This window comes from Aulonocara sp. 'chitande type north' Nkhata Bay, linkage group LG16, assembly GCF_057382095.1.
Source record: "Aulonocara sp. 'chitande type north' Nkhata Bay isolate Kocher_YH1m ecotype deep benthic linkage group LG16, A_spYH_male_GT1.1, whole genome shotgun sequence".
Lineage (NCBI taxonomy): Eukaryota > Metazoa > Chordata > Actinopteri > Cichliformes > Cichlidae > Aulonocara > Aulonocara sp. 'chitande type north' Nkhata Bay.
The window spans coordinates 37,697,106-37,717,909 of NC_141359.1; the positions used below are offsets into that span (position 1 = coordinate 37,697,106).

Below are 20,804 nucleotides of genomic sequence, written 5' to 3' on the forward strand. Positions count from 1 at the left end.
TTTGCACTGCAGCTAGGGCTGCACGATTTTGCATAAAATGAGAATCACGATTTTTTTGCTTAGAATTGAGGTCACGATTCTCTCACCATTTTCTTTTCCAGTATAAATATTTATTGCACTTATTAACTGCACATCAACTTTGTAACAGTTGAGACTGAACATAAAAACAATAAATAAACATAAAAACAACAAATGTCTCACGTTTTGTTGTTGCAGCAAAATGTTGTACTGCTTGAAATTCCGTCTCCACCGTTGCTCGACACTGCGTGTACAGAGCAGGTAGTGCAACAATAGAAAAATAGTTGCGGGACGGCACTGTGTAGCGTTTGTCTAGGGTGTTGATCATTTTCCTAAATCCCTCGTTTTCACAGTGTTGATGGGAGCCATATCTTTGGTCAGGTGATAAGTAATAGCCTCCGTAATTTCTTTGTGCCTGCGGGAGTTCGACGTGTATAGGGAAGCGCTGTATAAGGTTCCCGTTACTGATGTTTGGGTGGTTGACTGGGACGGATTTTCTCCTGTCACTTTCTCGTCATCCCTGACGTGCTCTCCGTTGTTTTTTTAGCAGCCAGCTTCTGTATCACGTGGTATAAGGCTCCGCCCTTGTCATTTGTTGAGCAGGAAGAGTGAGCGCTTGTTTTCATGCAGATTACGTCCCGGATCAAAATGCGGTACAATCGTCGTCGTCTTTTTTTTTTTTTTTAATCGTTGTCATTTGGAAATGAGATCGCACATAAGTATGAATTGAGATCGCGATTTTCTAACGATTAATCGTGCAGCCCTAACTGCAGCTTAAAAAAGTTGCATCCTTGGCATGTACATTAAGTTGTTATTCAGCTGTAGAGTTTTTTGTGAGCACTTAATGGTGGACAGACTTCCTCATTGAGAATTCTGACACATACAATTGTGAAACTTAAGTATATAATAGACTGTATAGTAAACAGGAGTGATTTTTGCCACAGTCAGTTATTCTACCGGCAGTAAAAACGGCTCCCACCCAGCGTGACCCGTTATTTATTATTATGTTATCAAAGTTTTGTGCTGTTCCACCAGCAGGCGCCATCTATTCAGTGACTAATTGAATGTGGCTGTTTTTTATTCAGCCTGCCATGTGCAACGGAAGACTCTCTGACAGGAGTAAGAGGGAGGTTAATCAGACAGACAGTGTGGGTGTGCTGGGCGGCAGAAAGACTGATAGCGGCAGACAGAGAATGACAAAAAGCTATAATTACTACTGCCTTGTTTAAATGTGTCTGTAATGTGTATTTGGACAGTGGAGTAAAATTCTAATTAATTGAAATGAAGCACGAGAGGAAAACTTTACAGATTAAATTAAATTAAAAAAAACAAAACCTGTCGTCAACACTGAATACTAAACTGGACGAGACTAAACTAAAAGCACGTGAGAGCTGAGCTGGGGAGGAGACACGAGGCTGCGTACCTTCCACTCCGGCCTCGTGTGGAGAGAAAATCCTGGCATCTCCACAGGGAGAGGTGCTGATGTAGAGGTGGAACTGAACGTTATCCTTTAACCTGTAGCCTCCCTTGTCACACAGCACAAATATTGATTTGTGGTAGTCCTCCTTGTTGTTGCTATAACCACGGATCAATGAGAAATTGAAACAGAGGCAGACAAATGTCACAAAACCTGTATTTAAAACGGACATTCAAAGTCTAGAAGAACAGAGAGCTGCAGGATTTCATCAGATTATCAAAAAAATAAACAAATTGACACTGACCTGAGGAAGAACTCCAGCTGAGTGTAGAGGTACCTGATGAGCGAGCGTCGGGCAATTATCTCAGCGTGGCAGTCATTGAGTGCCAGGCCGCGGTCACTCATGTACTCACCGTTGATGCATTTGGTTCCCGTGGAGACACAAATGACCTGTGCTTCCTTCACATCTGTGCCTGTTTGGAGGACAGAGCCGCATTAGGACTCGTGCTCCTAATGCAAACACTATAAATTCTGTTCTTATGCCCTCGAGAAGTCACACTGCAAACATCTACACACTAGCTTATAAGTTGTTACTGTAGCAACCACATGATGAGCTTAATTAGGTTTAATGTCCTTGTCACTGTGTTTATGCTATAGGCAAAGTGACGGCATGGAAAGACGTGTAATTGAAGCAGTAATTGGTGGGGAACTGTAGTTTGAGAGTGAGGCAGAAAGGATCGTGTAGTCAGGATAACACGTCAACGTGGCGCGGCATGCGAAAAGCTGAGAATCCCAGCTGCGCATGAAAACAGTGATGCAATCATGAACAATTTAGCTTTCCAGTATTTGCTATCTTAACTTCACTGTCTCCAAATATCTCTCAAAACTATGTCTAAAAAATGGGTTAGTTTATCGAACTGTTTCTGATGCATGAAATAAAAAGTGCCCCGAATCCTCATCGAGCCTCTCGGCAATGAGGGGAACCCCCCCCCCCAGCTGAGCAGCAACGCACCCCTGGGGATGATGCTGAACCTTCCTGTCTTTGGCCTGTGGTGATAACGATGTGTGAACTGCGTTTGATCGACGGTTTCTTGTAAAACTGGTGGAGTTTTTTTATTAGAAGTTAAATCATTTCTGAATGTGCTACAAGCGACTACTTCTGCATCTGTGTCGTTACTAAACCGCAATAATTCAAAGAATGGACACAGTTTCACTTCTTTAAGTAAGAAATTTATAGAAAATAAAAAGATGGATACATGAATTTTTTTGCATGTTAATCTTTTGAAATTTGAAGAAACATAAAACATAAAAAATGTTGGACTTGAGCCTGGTTTTCATACCCTGTTTCACAAATTCAGCTATGGATAAGATTCCCATTTCTTTTGAATCAAGGCTACCAGAATTCAGCCTCTTTCAGCTGTTTTTGCTGTCTGACACCTTGAGTGAATTATCTACCTAATACAGCTGCTAAATGTTCCACAGCGTTTCAGGGACTGTGTCTGCTTTCTTTTTGGTACTGAATAACTCATGGACGCAGTTTTGTTTCCAGCTGAAAGCAGCTCCCTCCTGCATCCAACAACACTGTTACAAAAGCAGCAAGAGATAAAACAGTAAAGGTGGAGGCCAGACAGCTAAATGACTGTTTTTTATTTAATATATGCATAACCATCACACATATACATTAACTGAATATTTTTATTATATAGTTATTATACAGGTGCAGCAATTTTTAATGATTTTTTTTTCATATCAGTCGCTATTGCTATATATCATGATAACTAAAATCTTTCTCTTAAAGTTCAAGAAGACCATAAATAAAATGAAATTAAAATGTATTAAATGCTCCAAATTAATAACGCAGACATTAATATAAAAAAATGAAAATAATTTTTTGTATAGATTTAAACAATTTAAAACTGTTGGGGATCAACCCCATAAATAAATAAACAACTACCATTCGGTACATACTCACAGCTCAAATTCCAATAAAAGAAGAACATAAATAAAACTGACATATTCACTCGGCTGCGGTCGGCTTATGCTCTGAGGCAAGAAATAAATAAGCAAATCAAAATTACAGACTGTGCGAGTGCGGTACTGTCAGGTGGGCAGCGTCTGTTGTAATGCATGCTACAGGAGAGTGCGTCTGGGAATGTGCAGTCTTGTATTTTGTGTTTTAAAGGACGATTTTGCTTCAGATGGCAAAAACTATCAGCAGTGTTGCCTAGCTTTATGGAAACTTGTTTTTAAAATAGTAACAAATGGATGTTAAATTTGCATTTTTATGATATTATTAGATTATTAATATGATTCTTAAATAATTTTATTTAACTACATTAAATATTTGAAGTACTGCCTGGCTGTTTGAAGGCTGATACAAAACAACGGATGTCAAACTTATTAAAGTTGTCACATATGATTAAAAATACATAATCAAGGACACATTATAAGGCTATACAAATATAAAATCTTAACCAGGACCTACCACGCTCATTATTATTCTTTTACTCTAACAGAGCAGCTTCATATGAATCACTGTTCAAAATACAGCCTTTCCATATTTCCTTGGCATTTTTGCAGCTCCTCTATTCATCCTGGTCTGAAAGAAGGTATATTGACTCCGCCCTCTTCTCTTTAAGCTAACTTTCATCTGTAAATGTAGCTTTTAAACAGCAGGCGGGTGGAGTTTCTGTTCTCACAGCTTGAGGTTGGTGTTTGAGATGACCACATTAGGGATATCGTCTCTAAGTGAGACAGAAAAACCGTAAGCGAGCATTTAGAGCACTTTGAAGCCTGAACCTTCTGGCTCACAGGGTTTTTTTTTTTAAAAACATGTTTACTATGAGCATCCAGCATCCAGTAAATATGCCTTCAGCTGTATTTGTTGTCAGCTGCTTTTTCTGGGCTTATAACCACAAATTCCCTCTGATGATGCTCTGAAACAGCCTTTGCTGTGTACAAACGTGCCAATAATCTCTTCCTCCACTCTTACCTGTTGTCATGACGACGCCTGCCAGCACTTTTCGCCGTGCGTGCGGGGACGTAAAGTTGTCTGTCAGCTCACTGAACTTATCCACAACCAGGCGAGAGACCGCATCAGCCAGAACCTGGAATTACACACACGCACACACACACAAAGGCAGACAGAACAACAGGAAGCCATGCACACATGCAGACACACAAACACGAGCTTGTGTCAGATATGTCAGCTTACAAAGCATGTCTGATGTTATCCTCCCCTAGAGCACTGTGTACCTGTCACAGTGTTAGCTTCGGCTTCAAACAGCACTCGGAGCGTTGAAACAGCAACAAGTGAAACTAGGCTGACCCCCTGAGGTATACCTAACCATCTTTCAAGCAACGCTGTTTGAGTTCTGTCTGACAGCTATAATTTACCATCTCCCTCGTGACAGTGAATCACACGGCAAAAAAAAAGGAAGAGCAAAGCAAACAAGCAAACCTGAGCAACAGATGCTCGGTGACACCCCACAAAGGTTTAAAAATCGAGTCCAAGTTATGTGAGAACTTCACAAGTCTTCTGCTCATGGACACGGCTCCCCTAGCTGCTCTTTATTCATCACTAATGTGATGGAAAATGACAACAAGCATGAGGAGAGATGACGGCTGGGTGATCGCAAATTAAGAAAATTAGTCCCAATTTTACTTCCCTGCTACTTCAGAGTCACCCGCTCGTAGCCAGACCATTTGACTTTTTCCGAACGCCAAGGTCATCTATGACTTTTATTCTCTAGGGGTGTAAAAAATACACAACTTTCCTCCGCGTTTCACCAAAACATGTCCAGAATGGTTTGGTAATAAGCTACTGTCTAATATTTTCTTTGTTGCATACTGAATCATTTCTAAAAAAAAATTAATTATCATTATTTTTTTTGGTTTGGTTGGAGTTTCTATGCAGCGGCACATGACCCATTATACCATGGCAGATGGAAACAGGCTGCAGAAATTAAATATCAAGCGACAGAGAATTAATAGAGCAATTAGTGGGGGCGCTATCGTTAAAACGGGCTGCTTGCTGAACGAAACAGTTGACATGTGGAGAGCGCGAGTAAAGAAAAGGGAGGAGGCTTCGGGGAGGGGACTGTTGACAGTGTGTCGTGCTGATTAGCTTTGCTGCCTGTGTTATCTCTCTTCACACACTGCCAGTCACCTCTACAGCGGCATCTAAAGGTACCGCCTTCCTTTAGTCTCTGCTAACCTGGTGTGAATGAGATTTCAACGATAACCTCGCAGAACAACAAGAGCTTGACAGGCGGATCAATTCGAACTCAACAAGCTACAGTGGAATGAGTTCACTAGTCAAGTTATTTTATTAACAGCCTTTAATTCAAGGATCTTTGGCCAATATGTAGTGTTGGAAGAAAAGCTGATTTTTTGAAACTTCACACCTCCGTTTGCTTACAAAACCAGTCTCAGTTTTGATTAAGTGATTAGACTTCTGTCTTTCCCACTTTTGCAATTTTTTGAGTTTTAAAGCTACGTATAATTGACAACAACTGACTTACAGTGGGGCAAAAAAGTATTTAGTCAGCCACCGATTGTGCAAGTTCCCCCACTTAAAATGATGACAGAGGTCAGTAATTTGCACCAGAGGTACACTTCAACTGTGAGAGACAGAATGTGAAAAAAAAATCCATGAATTCACATGGTAGGATTTGTAAAGAATTTATTCGTAAATTAGGGTGGAAAATAAGTATTTGGTCACCTCAAACAAGGAAAATCTCTGGCTCTCACAGACCTGTAACGTCTTCTGTAAGAAGCTTTTCTGTCCCCCACTCGTTACCTGTATGAATGGCACCTGTTTGAACTCATCATCTGTATAAAAGACACCTGTCCACAGCCTCAAACAGTCAGACTCCAAACTCCGCCATGGCCAAGACCAAAGAGCTTTCGAAGGACACCAGGAAAAGTATTGTAGACCTGCACCAGACTGGGAAGAGTGAATCTACAATGGGCAAGCAGCTTGGTGTGAAAAAATCAACTGTGGGAGCAATCATCAGAAAATGGAAGACATACAAGACCACTGATAATCTCCCACGATCTGGGGCTCCACGCAAGATCTCATCCCGTGGGGTCAAAATGATCATGAGAACGGTGAGCAAAGATCCCAGAACCACACGGGGGGACCTGGTGAATGACCTGCAGAGAGCTGGGACCAAAGTAACAAAGGTCACCATCAGTAACACACTACAACGGCAGGGAATCAAATCCCGCAGTGCCAGACGTGTTCCGCTGCTGAAGCCAGTGCATGTCCAGGCCCGTCTGAAGTTTGCCAGAGAGCACATGGATGATACAGCAGAGGATTGGGAGAATGTCATGTGGTCAGATGAAACCAAAGTAGAACCTTTTGGTATAAACTCAACTCGTCGTGTTTGGAGGAAGAAGAATACTGAGTTGCATCCCAAGAACACCATACCTACTGTGAAGCATGGGGGTGGAAACATCATGCTATGGGGCTGTTTTTCTGCCAAGGGGACAGGACGACTGATCCGTGTTAAGGACAGAATGAATGGGGCCATGTATCGTGAGATTTTGAGCCAAAACCTCCTTCCATCAGTGAGAACTTTGAAGATGAAACGTGACAACATGACAATGATCCAAAACACACCGCCCGGGCAACAAAGGAGTGGCTCCGTAAGAAGCATTTGAAAGTCCTGGAGTGGCCTAGCCAGTCTCCAGACCTCAACCCCATAGAAAATCTGTGGCGGGAGTTGAAAGTCCGTGTTGCTCGGCGACAGCCCCAAAACATCACTGCTCTCGAGAAGATCTGCATGGAGGAATGGGCCAAAATACCAGCTACTGTGTGTGCAAACCTGGTAAAGACCTATAGTAAACGTTTGACCTCTGTTATTGCCAACAAAGGTTATGTTACAAAGTATTGAGTTGTATTTTTGTTATTGACCAAATACTTATTTTCCACCCTGATTTACGAATAAATTCTTTACAAATCCTACCATGTGGATTCATGGAATTTTTTTTTTTCACATTCTGTCTCTCACAGTTGAAGTGTACCTCTGGTGCAAATTACTGACCTCTGTCATCATTTTAAGTGGGGGAACTTGCACAATCGGTGGCTGACTAAATACTTTTTTGCCCCACTGTAACAAAGACAAATTTGGCCTGATATGGAATTGGATTTCCTCAAAGGCAAGTAATGAAATGGAAAAGATCTAGGATCAGCTATCGCTCCCTGGAATTAAAAACAGTGCATAATTTTCTGAATTCTTCCAGCAATAATCATGTTCTTATCTGCAATTTCTCAAAATCAACACTTCATATCGATCGCCCCACAATGTAACTCATGACCTATGTAAGCATTTAGTGGAACAGTATGTGAGGAAGCACGAGTCTATTGTTTATCCTTATGCATTATAAAACAGTCCTGCTTAACTGATACCCACTGGTGCATCTGATAGTTTTATGATGAGATATGATAATGCACATGTTTTTTTTTATAATAAGGGTTTTAATAACAAGTCTGTCGCAGATATAAATGTATAATGAAGAGCCTAAAGGCAGGATGCAATCAGAAAATCCTTAGATGACGTGTTTCTTTGGCTGTTTGAATTCAAAAAAGAAACCTCTTACCTGGGGTAGGTGAAGCTGCAATCCCTCTCTTGGTATGGGTTGCCGAGATGGTGTCTGGTCTAGCTGCATGTTGAACAGTGCAGACAGGGCGGCTTGCGCTGCCCGGGCTTTAGCCAGCTTCTTGTTGCGCCCTGATCCTTCAAATGTCTGTGAATCCACTGTTACTGACATCACAAAATTCTTGGCGTGACTCTCACCGCTCTCTGAGACAAAGTCATATTTGAGACCTGGCCTAAGCTCATTGAGGATCATGACTGGGTTTTTGCCACTGGAGGGCGAGCTGAATGCAGATGGAGGGGGCAGTGGGGGCTGGACAAGGACACTGCCAGGTGGTGTGGGCAGTGGATACTCCCCTAGTGAATTTAGGGAGCTGCTACCGTTGGAGCCCAGATAGAAGGATTCTTCCGGCGCGGCTGGCGTCTCAAAGCCGTTGAAGAGCATGTCGGGGAAGTCAGCTTGATCCGATGTAAAGTCTGTGTTCACTGTCAGCGTTCGGCCCATGGCCAGATGCGCCTCTGAAGCGTTGGGGAACTGGACGAAGGAACGCAGCGCTTTCTCAGCTGCGTTTAGCTTAGCCTTCTTCTTTGTTGGGCCCATGCCTTCAAACATCTGTCCATTGACCTCCACGGTCATGACAAACACTGGCGCATGCACCGGGCCTGTCTGAGACAGCAGTTTGTACTGTAGACCTGGTTTGATTTCATTCAGCTGCATCAGAGCGTTCTTGGGCAGGACCGGGCCCGGTGTTTTCTTGCGCTTCTTAGCCCGGAACTTGGAATGCGTGTGGCCATTGTTTCCCTCTTCTAGCGGTCGCTTTCGACTGCCCAGGCCACTGCCATTGGGGAGCTGTTCAGCCACTCCCACCCCGTCTTTGCAGGACACGTTGTCCAGGTTTCGGTTTTCCTTTACGTCGGTGCTGCTTGAACCTGCGGTGCCCAGAAAGAGTAACTTACAACGCCTTCGTTGCAGGATCTTGTAAATGCAAAATTTATAGATTCCTTTATCACTCTTTGGAACTGAACCAATGATTTGTGTTCCTGTGTCAAGTTGCAAGAGAGGCTGAATTTTTAACTACCTCCAAAAAAATTAAGATATACCTATGATATAACTACAAATAGCAGAACATCGGTACATGTTTTGACCTTGAAAAATGCTCAAAACTGTATCTTTGCCAAATTTCTGAATAAAAGTATTGCTTCATTTTATTTATTTTTTTGATCAAGGAGTCTTTAAATTGGAAATCAAAATGTTACTTTTTTCACAATTAAAGTTTAAGATTGTTATACTAAGAAAAAGGATCTATTTTTCTGGTTTCACAGTGTTGCAGGTCTCAAACATAAAGACACACATACAAGCACACGTATCGATACTCAACAGAAACACACTCACACGCCAACAGACCTTTTTCCTATTAATTTTTAATCGACTGAATTCACGTAGAAAACCCACAAATGCTTCCAGTGTTCAGTTTTAAACCACAGCAGTGAGATATATACCGTTCTGGGGAACACATATCACTGAATCCAGTTAACAAAGTGGATGGAATATTGGCAAAAATTTTCATTTATAACATCCTTCAGCAAAGGCTTGATAGGTTACTCCTTGCGGTACTCAGGAGAAAGAGAGGCCGCAGTGTGCATGAGTGGGATAGTAGGTTGGGTTGAGGGAGTGCAGGGGGAGTAGTGCAGGGGGAGGAGCTGAGGACCAGGCAAACAGGAGAGTACATCAAAGAGGCAGAAGGAGAAGACTCCACCTACTGCAGGATCCTAAATTCTTGACTGGTGACACGGTGGGAGGTTAAAATGCACTTTATTCCTTTTAGATGAGATTTTTTTTTTTAAAGAATCACTGTCATATTTAAAATGAGGACAATCTGAATTGAAAAACTGCTTCTAATGAGGTGCCATTCATAAGACCCTGCGCCTCTGAGATCCCCCCCATGGAGCTTGTCAGAGAACACAGTGTTTAGGTTGCAAAATGACATGCCGGTACCATCTGCATACTGCGACTGACACGTCTCAAGGCCAAAAAATAAATAAATAAATAAATATTCCTAAGATCATGAACACAAAATGCACATCCCTCATTTTATGAGCTGAAAACATGCAATATTGTTTGGTTTGTTCATGCATTCTGCAAAGTGATATTCATGTTTGGCAAATTAAAGGAGGTGGGCAACTGTGCACAGCTGTAGCCAAAAATAACTATAACCTATTAGAATGGAGATAATCTGTGAGGTACGGCCTGTGCTGCTGATCTTTAACCACCACAGATACCGCTGCGTTAGCTGAGTGGTTTAGCAACCAGGACATAATATAAACTAAATACATTTTAAAATGTACAGCGTGCAGCGCTTGGCTTATTTAGTTTCTTTGCAATTTCTTTGCAAAATCTGATGTTTTCAATGAAAATAATTGCATAAAAGATACAAATGCAAACATTTAGTAGTAATAAAACCTCGTTAGCCATGTTTCATGGTATGAATGGACCAAAAAGCTACTAAAAACATAAAAAACCCAAAATGAGGAGTCTGGCATGCTGCACACATACAAGTGGCACATAGAAAAATCTAGAGCTCCCTTTCCCCCCACTCTAAAATTATTTATTGAATACATACAATTCACTGTATTCGTTCTATTCACTTTATAGTCATAACTTTTCAGGATAGATGTACACTAATACTCAATAAGCGATGGAGCAACAGCCACGATGCCATGCACTGAAATATGGCACACACATGCAGTTGTGATCATTATCATGCCAGCGTTTGTGTAATCAGCATCCATTAGTTACACAAAGAAAAAAAAAAAAAGAATCCCATATGCCCGATTCTTTCAGAGCTGAAATCCTCAGCGAGGGCTGCGTGAACCAAATACTGCAGCCTGTTACTGCAGCTTCACTCAAAGAGTAACTTGTTTGTTGAGGTTTTGATTTGGGATGATTCATGTGATTAAAGAATTTCGAGAGCTGCTAAGGTTGTCACATAAAAGCTAGGAATTCTTTCATGCTTTCCTCTGGTGTTCCCTCTGTATTAAAGAAACGGGGCTCTGTGAGCTCGGGCTGTTTTATCTTCAAATCCATCTTTTGACTGGCAGTAAAAATGTAAGAAAGGGGCTTCAGAGGCTGTGGGAGACAACAAAGACTGTTTTGCAACTGCTTATTTGACTTAATGGAGCAACATAACATGCTTCTTTGCAGGGCAGAAACAGCAAGTATGACACCACTGTTCATTAGAATCGGAAGTTAGGGCTCTACAGGGATGGCAGCTACCTTTGAATATGAGCTCAAAATGGTTGTAGGTGTGTGGGAACAAACTCTGTCAAGTGTCTCCGTGCTCGGCTGCCTCGGCTGCCGAGTTCAAACCAAAGTTTCTAATTAAAGTTCAACAAACTGGAGCAGAAAAGATTTTCTAAAGCAAGAGATGGAGGTAGAGAGAATCTGAAGTGTGGCCTGGAGCACCTCAGATTTAATGATTAGCTGTCCTCTAAAAAGTTTCAGCGGCATTAGCGATATTTATTTGCGTGTGAACGTGTTGCTTTGTGCCTCGGTGAGGATAATTCACAACACGAGTACGAATGGCGCTTTGAAAAAAAAAAATCAGTTTTAATTCTCATCAGTTTTGGTTTGTCCTAGCATGTCAGACGATTCGCTTTAAAAATGTGGACTAGACGCTAGAAAAAACACTTGCGTTATGTAAGCAACCAAACTGTGTCCACACTGATTACACAGCAGAGGAAGACAGAGGGACGTAAAAGGGAAGACACGCAGGCGGACAGAAAGAAGGGAAACAAAAGTACAAGCAGACATTTAAATGTACCGCACAGACAGGAACACGGACAGACAGACGGACAAATGAGAAAATCCGAGCCGACTCACTCATATTCTCTTCCTCATCCACATCCATGGCCACAGGTTTGCTCTGACCTGAGAGCAGCCTCGCACCCGCTGCACCTGGGGGAGGACAGGAAGGTGGACTGCATGAGCACAGACAGAATGATGCACGTAAACATATTCAAAGAGCTCGGGCAGCTACGGCCATGATAAATTTCTAGCACACACGCACACAGAGAACCGTGCACACATTTCACTCTGTAAGTAGCCCCTCATGTAGACATATAAATATTCAGAGACTGAGCGACATCAAGGTGAGAGAGGAGGCCAGGGCTGACAGGCCTTAATAGCAGGAGCAGTCTATTGTGACTTTAATATCCCTCCGATTAGACCTCATTTCCTACTGCCTGCTGAGAGATATACAGCTAGTGACATGGCCAAGTCACTCTGCTGCCACATATACACCCACAACTTATCCCAAGGTGGAGAGTGCGATTAAAGCCCTGTTAAGCATTACTTTCACACTAACATAGAATCAAATGGTTGCATGCAACTGAAATGTTGGCTTATACGGTTATATGGTTGCCTTTTCACTAGTTTTCAGTTTGCGGTGATTCACGAGTGTCTGATTCCATCCAGAGAAAAAAATGTGTGGACCAACAATAAGCAGGCATTTGGAACTACGTCACCTCTCTTCATGCAGAAAGTGTGAGGAGATTAAACCCACCACAGGACCAGCTGTCAGGGGCTGGGTCTGTGTTGAGTTATTTTGTGTTTTTGAATAATTATGAGATAATGTTAAGTTTCAGTATTATTATTTAGTGTGTCTTAGTTGAGTCTTAGTCTGGTTTATGCTTCTTCTAGGTCTCCATCAGTCTTTTCCTGTCTTCTGTGAAGTCTGTCTCGTTATGCCCGTGCCATCGTCTCCCTTACCTGTTTCCATTTACCTCTCCTAGCGAGTTGGTCTTGTGTTCTATGCCAAAAGTTCCATGTTCCATTGTCAAGCTCGTGTTGTTGTGTCTTTGTCTCTCCATGTTTCCTGTGTTATTTTGAAGGGTCTAGTGTTTCCATGTTCAGTGTGTTTAGTTTCACTTCCCCTGTAGCGTCATGTTCATTTGTGTCAGCTGTGTCTCCCCAGGTGTTTCCACTGTGTATTTAAGTTCTCTGTCTTCTTCTGTTCAGGGTCGGTGCGTCTGTTGTCCTCCCTTCACGTCACGTCAGGTTTCAGGTATTTCGTGAATCTGTTCAGGTCATGTTTTGTGTTTTCTCGTCATAGTTTCTTGCAAGCTCCTCAGAATCATGTTCATTTCTTTTGGTCATAGTTATCATAAATTCAGTTCAGTCTCTTCCGCGACACCAATGTTTTTGAGAACAGTAATCTCCATATTTAGCTACTAGCTAACTTCATCCAGTCACTCGACAGGCACAGACAATATCTAAGTAAATCACACATATACACCTCCACACACAAATATCAAATACAGTTAAATAATTTAGTTTCAAAACTTTGAAATATAAAAAAGACCAAAAAACAAAACAAAAAATGAGATGCTGGACAGTTAATGTTAATTTCAAAATCCACCTTTTTACATCACATGAAAAAGAAAAAAGCTGTAAAGTGAAAGCTAAGCACGAGTCCATCTCCCTGGCAAGACTTTCCAGTTCCTCCTGAGGGATCCTGAAGGTGATAGGTGACAGACTAAAATGAGATATATATAAACCTCTTCTGTGGGCTTGAGGTCCACTCTGGAATCTCCACGCAGTTGAACGTGGCTGAAAGACCTCCAGAGGGACCAGATGCCAAAAGACCACCTCAGCTGCTTCCCCGTCACAGTGGCTTCTAGCCACTTAAAAACTGTAAAGCTAATATTTATTCTTTTAGATGTTTTTTGGTCTCCATTCGTGAAACAATTCGCGATGCCATCTTCATCAGTATTTCTGTGAATGTATTCTGTGTTCTGATTGCTGCTAGCAGGGTTTTTCATGCATACAAAAAGAGGTTTTGGCCTTGCCCCAAAGCAAAATCACCATGACCGTAATAAAAAAAACCCATTTGCATCAGTTTGTTCAAGTGGGAGCTCATTTACTTAAGTATAAAATGTGTTTCTGTGTATTAAATGAGTAGAAGAAGAACCTATTTCAGCTTTCCAGCAGCAGGCACCACCTTGGACAGGTGGAAATCAGTAACCACTGACTGAATTTAATTTTATCAACCAGATAAATCAGTTTCATAACTACTTCAACCTAATTGACATATTTTTCATCTCCAAAAATGTCACTTTTAGAAAACTAGGTTGGCTGGAAAGAAAAATACACCACTGGCTATACTGGTAATTACAGAATTAATAGTTGCAGAAAGTTTCAACTGTGTCACTCGACTGCACCATCAATTTCCCCACCAACCACTTGAAAACTCATAGAGCGACAGAAAATATTGCTGAGAGCAGGGCAGACGGGAGCAGCTGATGAAACAGACTAACAGACTTTGTTAGATGAGAAAAAGAGTTAAAGTGGCAAAGGGGGGAAAAGGCACAGAAGCACAAAGAGAGGGAAAGAAAGCAGGAAAAAGATGGCACTATGATATAGAACAGATTGTGCTGATTCTACTCTCTGCCCGCCTCCCATCAGTGCCCCCATTCCTCAGCTAGACACTTTCTTAAGCTAAACTAAATGGGCTAATTAATCTGGCCTAATGGTGGGTGACAGCAAATATGCTAGCACAATTATCACCCTATTAAAGATTCATATTCCAACCCATAATTGAAAATGAAAAGGTGGGGTGAAGGGAGGATGGGTGGGAGTAAGTCCAACCGAGAGGGAGATGAGAGTCATTTTTCTCAGGTAGCAGAAGCCAGGTGTCACGGCCCCCCACATGCTCATGTAGCAAGTGAGAATCACATCGACACGCGAGACCAGCTAGTTACAAGTTTCTACTTCTGCACCGCACCATGCTTTATGATTTTATGATTGCAGACTTTTCATTTTGAGGATTGGCCAATTGTGGGTAAATGAATTAGAGTCATTTTGTCTAAGTACAAAACCAAATTCCATTCAGTTCACTTTGTCAGTCGTATTCCTCCAACACACACTGCTGTGCAGTCTAATTAGCAGGCGATGCTAATGCGTCTGTCAGTTTTGATTTTCAGATCAGACCACCCTGGCCATAAATCTTCTAAATATGTCTGTGCTCACGTCTGCTCAGTAATGACAGCTTCACAAAAATAATTCATACAGTAAAAATCGACTACAGTTGTCAAAAATAACATTTGTAGATTTGTTAATGTGCCTAAAGTGAATGTGTTACTGGCCTATCAGATCAAATCAAATGTATATGTTTTTCTTCTTGTTTACAGTGATATCTACACATCATTTCCCAGTTTTGAAGATATCAACTTTATTAGAAATAACATGGTGCCCAAGGTCTCATCCAAAACCATGCATACCAGGTGTTTCTAAGTTAGCCACAGGTATAAATGCACGTGTTGTACTGACTCACCACATCATTAAGTTTACCTGTTAAACGTGTCCAAAGTAGATATTTAAACATGGCAACCTTCTTAAGTTCAATATGGGCACCAGATTAGGGAAGAAAGGAGACTTCGGTGATTTTGAATTTGGTGGTTGGTGGAGTGTTTCAAAAACTGCTGATCTGCTGGGATTTTCCAATAGAAACAATTACAGAGAAAGCTCTGAAAATACATGAGGACAACACTAACAGTAACTATAAGAGCTATAACTATATAAGAGCACACTCCTGTCATCTAAGAACAGGAAACTCAAGCTACACTTCACATGGGCTCATCAAAATTGTACAACAGAAAATAGGAAATACATTTTTGGTCTTATGAGTCTTGATTTCTGACTGCGATATTTGGATTGTAATTTGGCCCAACCCATGTGGAAGCATGGATCAATCCTGCGTTGTATCGTTTGGTTCAAGCTGCTGGTTTTCCAATCACCAGATCTCAATCTAATTGTGCACCGTTGGGATGTGGAGGAATTTCACACGTTTCATGGATGTACAGCTGACAGACCTGTAATAAGTGTCCATGCCCTGAGAAATGCAGATGCTTTGTAGTGTGATACACTCTATAATTAACATTATAAATGGCTTGGTAGCAACTGTAACTATGCACTTTGCATATGACAGACAACTAAGTAATTTTTACCACTGGAATGCAGCCAAAAATATGTTTTATCATAAAATAAAAATTGATTTATATAAATCTTATTTAGTACCAAGAGGATTTAAACCCCATATAGAATGAGCCAAGAAGGCTGCGAGAATATAAAAATAGGCATTCTTATGGGATTTCAACATTTCTCTTTTAAAGATCAGACATTTTTGGACATTAAAGCCTGCAAAACTAATCTGGACATTTGCATGCATGAGGATTTACAAGACACTGGAAAAGGCAAGGTGTCACGGATTTTGGTATTGACCGTTTTTTAAAACGCACATGACTGAAGTACAAAATTTTAAACGAACCAAAAGAACCTGAGCCGAGGGCTGCCAACTATCTGGCCTCACGCGCATAAACGATTGTGTGTCATCAAGTCGCGAGATGGTTCGGTTCCAGGTAATTCTGAGTGGACGCCAAGGGAGGCGGGGAAAAGAGAAAGATGAGAAAGATGAAAAGCCTCAAATTCAATCTGGCATGGTGAGAGGGACTAAGGGGAAATAAGGTGGTTTTGATTTGTCTCTCATCCCTCGCTTGCACTGTGACGGAGCGATAGAGCATCGCCACTGTGGAGGGAGTACCCGCAGTGGCCGACTGATGGGAGGAGGCGGGGTGAGGGGGAAGCGGAACAGGGCGATGGAAAGGTAAAGGTGAGTGAGGAACGCAGGATGAGAGAGATAGAAAATGCAATCCTATTCCAAGTAAAAGAGAATCATTATCTCCTTCAAAACAGAAGGAGATGGAAAGGTCTGCCCTTGGCAGGCCGTGGGGTTCATCCCATTTAAAACAAACTGCCTATGACGGCTTGTGTAGGCAGATTTTCCATCATGATTTGAGGTTTCTAACCAAATCATTTTGCTTGCATGGAAGACCGACTTAATAATTAACAAAAATGCACCGTCTGAAACTGGATCTCTATGCTTTTTATGTAAAACCTATCAAAGAAAATTGGGCACACATGTATTAAGACTTAAATCCCACATGCGAATGAAAAAGAATCACTGATATCGAAGCGATGAAGCCGATCCCCCGATACTTCTGAGAGAGGATGACAAACATAAAAAGACATGACAACAAGAACAAACGAGTGTGTGGGGCAAGTAGGCATTTATAGATGTGTTACCGGACAGTAAGCTGTGGTTCAGCTCTGAGCTTCGGATAAATTCTCTCCAGTACAAGAACACAGGGCACATATTCAACACACTGAATCTGTGATTGTGCTGAATTCTGTCGGCAACTCTCTCCAAGTAAACAACAACATCATGACGCTCTTTAATCATATTATGCTCAAACCTCTGATAAACAGGAGCCCTGAAAAACTGTAGGCATGCACTTTGTGTACACATTACCTTAGTGCTGTGTCTCAGTGGCAGAATGGGATTAACTGTGATGTTCAGTATCCTCTACTCGTCAAATACTGCCTGACTTTTCTAGTCTTTGCTTGTATACCTGACCTTTCACTGCAAATGGTGAGCGAGGGCTTTTAAAATGCTTGGGACACAGATCTGCCTGATGAGCAGGGTGCAGGGCGCATACAAGAACTCCGAGTGCCTCTTTAGATTCAAGTCTCGGTATTTGGCGTCTTTATTTGGTGGTCAGTCAGCTTTCATTTTTGACGCCAGTGCCATCCAATCCAGGCAGGTCCATCACCCTGAACTACTGCATTTACTAGCTTAGAATTATGCAACTGTGAACATTAAATAGCTTTAAGCTGCGTCAAAATGATTTAGGAGCCATTTCCTACCTTTCTGTATGTTGTACTGTCCACCCTTGCATGTGGTTTATGAACTGAGCTGACAGGTTTAAAGGGCACTGGTAAGCTCTGCGCTCATCGTCCCTATATTCTACTCAGAATGTTTCTAAACTACATCACTGCTCTGCCTTTCACATATCCTCACTCATTTGTTTCTATCTGAACCTGTCCATGTTTCAGAGGAATACAATCCCACGACTAGTTCGTGTTTTCTAAATGATAAAGAATCCCGTGCACGATGCGTCCGCCTTCCATCGCAGACGCTGGCTGTTTAAATGCAAAGAAAATATTACAAAAAAACCTCAATGTGTATCAAAAAAGGACACAAGTTACACTTTGTATCGGTGATGGCATGGCAATTGCCCCACGGATGAAATGATGGTTTCTAATTGGTCCCAATGACAACATGATAGCCTCTGATATGGGTCAGTGTAAAGTCAGGTTTCTACTGTCGTCTCAAATGAAAGGTTTGATCTTTTGTGTGATCGTACAGAAGCTGGGGAAGGTGCTAGGATTTTCAAAGCCCTTATCTCCTTTTATTTGAGTCCTTCCCTTTCACTCGAGATATGTAGCTGCACTGTAATTGAAAATAAACTGCTTTTAAGAAAAGGCTACGAGTTCTCTTCATGTCTGTCTTTGAATGTTATCTGACAGTATCGAGAAGTAGCTCGAAAAGCTTTGAACGCAGGCAGAACCTGAAAACTCCAATTGTCATAAAAAAACAACAACATTGCATCTTGCTTTTTTTTTGATGGATGAAATTACTTAAAAGCAATTCATTCAGCACTTCATGCCTCCCGTAATTTTTCAGCTTGCAGTGTTGGCAGAAAGCGTCAGCGACACCACCCAGTGCTTTGGCCCAGTGAGACAATCTACTACTGTCAGCCAGACTACATTAACAGCATATTAAAAGACAAAAGCTTCCCCCTTCAAACGTTCAGCAGCCTGACATGCTGCTGTGTTGACAAGAGCAAGACAAGCTCTGAAAACAACCCCCCCACTTAGCTCCTGTCACCTGCAGACACAAGAAAAGCATCCTTGCAAAAATACAGCAATGAACCAACTTATCTCCACACTGCTGAGGGCTACCGAGACAAAAAGTCCTTAATCTTCAGAATCATACTGGTGCTAGATTAATTCTTGGTATTAATGATCTTGTTACTATTTCTCAGCTTTATTTTTCATTGGTTTGCCATCTAATGCATGCTGGAATGTGCTTTTTAATAAAAGTACAATCTTTTCAGAGAAATATATCTGATTATTTTATCATGGGGGTGCACAGTAATTGATATCCAAGCCTAAATCTTTTGCTTGAAAAATCTATCGCTCTCCAGATAGATATAAATCTACTATTGTCATAATATTATCTTTTGTCTCCCTTTCTATAATCCAACCTTTAAACCTAAAGGCAGCGCTGCAGTGTGTGACATTATTGCAGTAGTGGAGAAATGAATCCTGTAATGGTGACTGCCCTGGTTAAGTGATGATTTTTAAAATTCATGTCCTAAAGATCAAAAGGCGAGGTCAGTCTCATTATTTTTAATGTTGTGAGCTGACCAAACTCCATGCAACTCTGTAAAAACAAAAGCCTTTAAACAGAATTATTCAACAAATTGAAAGCGTGGCAGAGAACTGTGGTTGTATTGAATGTAGCTTTTCTGATCTGTAAAGCAAAGTTACCTGAATGTTTAGCACAAGACAATTACCGAAGATGACTTATGAGAAAATCCTCTGAGGGATGAAATCACAAAACATATATGTAACAAAGAAAAAGACTGACCTTTCTGACTTTACACTGAAAAGTCTTCAAAAAAAAAAACAAAAAAACCAAACAATTTTATGAAGACATTTGCTGTAGAGTTATAAATGCGTGCTAGGTCATTTTCAGAGTGTGTAATTCATAAACTGCAGAGAGTCTTTAAACAGAAATGGGAGCTATGCTTGTCCATAGACTTATACATGCTGGTAATGCCTGCAAAAGCGATGGGTTAGCTTGGAGACTCACCTTCAAGAGTCTAATGGAGAAACTATTGACAAAGTTAGTATTCACTTCAATTCTTAACAACTTAAGCAGAAAATAGCTAGTTTTAATGTTTCGTTTATGTAACTTAAGCCAGCACCAAATGGCTATTTTCAACCACGTTTGCTTTCTAACATCATTGTGATCATGAAACAACCACGCTAACAGCTGGTTTGTACTTTACATTAACATTTCTGCTGGTAGAGCACAGGCACACAGAAGAAGAAAAACCTTTTCAGCTAAGTAGTTCTCGGGGGTGGACCCCAGTGGGAGGGGATCAGTCGCTGGAATTGTTTGGTCTCAAAGAACATTTAGTCTACAACCTGGTGGGCAGCAGGAATCCACAGCAGAGTACAAACAAGCAGTGACTAATGATATATATCAGAAATATAAAAAACAAAACAAAAACAATATAAACTGTATTAGCATTTAATTCTGCGCAATTCTACCTGAGATTATCACGCTAATTTGTATGAACTTACACAGCATAAGTAAGAACTAACCAATACACAGGTGTACATGTTACATGTTAACATTCCTTTAAGTTTACTGTTTTATCTTAAAACTATTAGAGTGAAAAGTATGTATAATAAGCAAAGACATTCAAAATTGCTTATCTTACTGACACCATGACAGCAAACACCTTTGTGAGTGCCATCATCTGACAGGCTCTCTGCGGTACTGTTGTTGGAGTGCCAGGACAGGCTGGGTAATGAACCAATACTGAAGCTCAGCTGTGAGAGAAGAAGGAAAGATGGGCACTGCCCTTGCTCGCTCACTCTAGAAGGAGCCCCCGTAGCGTAGCTAATGCAAAGATGCACCGCTCCAATTTGATTTTGGTATGTTACCTTACTAAAGCAACTACAGAGCAGGATGACTTTTTACTAGCTGCGTTACTATAGTTTAGCTGGTATATATTCCAGATGAATTATGTGACTTGTGAGTGTTTGGGTGTGTCACCGTGGCAAAAACAAAGTA

The 20,804-nt window shown here is 41.3% G+C and overlaps 1 protein-coding gene across 4 annotated transcripts in view; it reads right to left on the minus strand.

The window, feature by feature from the left end:
• Positions 1-20,804, minus strand: part of adarb1b (adenosine deaminase RNA specific B1b) — a 129,269-nt gene that overhangs the window by 14,898 nt on the left and 93,567 nt on the right. For all 4 annotated transcript variants that reach the window (XM_086265538.1, XM_086265539.1, XM_086265537.1 and 1 more), the window contains 5 exons: positions 11,918-11,992; positions 8,042-8,967; positions 4,428-4,542; positions 1,740-1,908; positions 1,442-1,593 (listed from right to left, as the gene is read on the minus strand). In XM_086265538.1, the coding sequence (XP_086121664.1) occupies positions 1,442-1,593; positions 1,740-1,908; positions 4,428-4,542; positions 8,042-8,967; positions 11,918-11,945 (1,390 nt within the window). In that variant the 5' untranslated portion in view covers positions 11,946-11,992. The remainder of the gene's footprint in view (positions 1-1,441; positions 1,594-1,739; positions 1,909-4,427; positions 4,543-8,041; positions 8,968-11,917; positions 11,993-20,804) is intronic.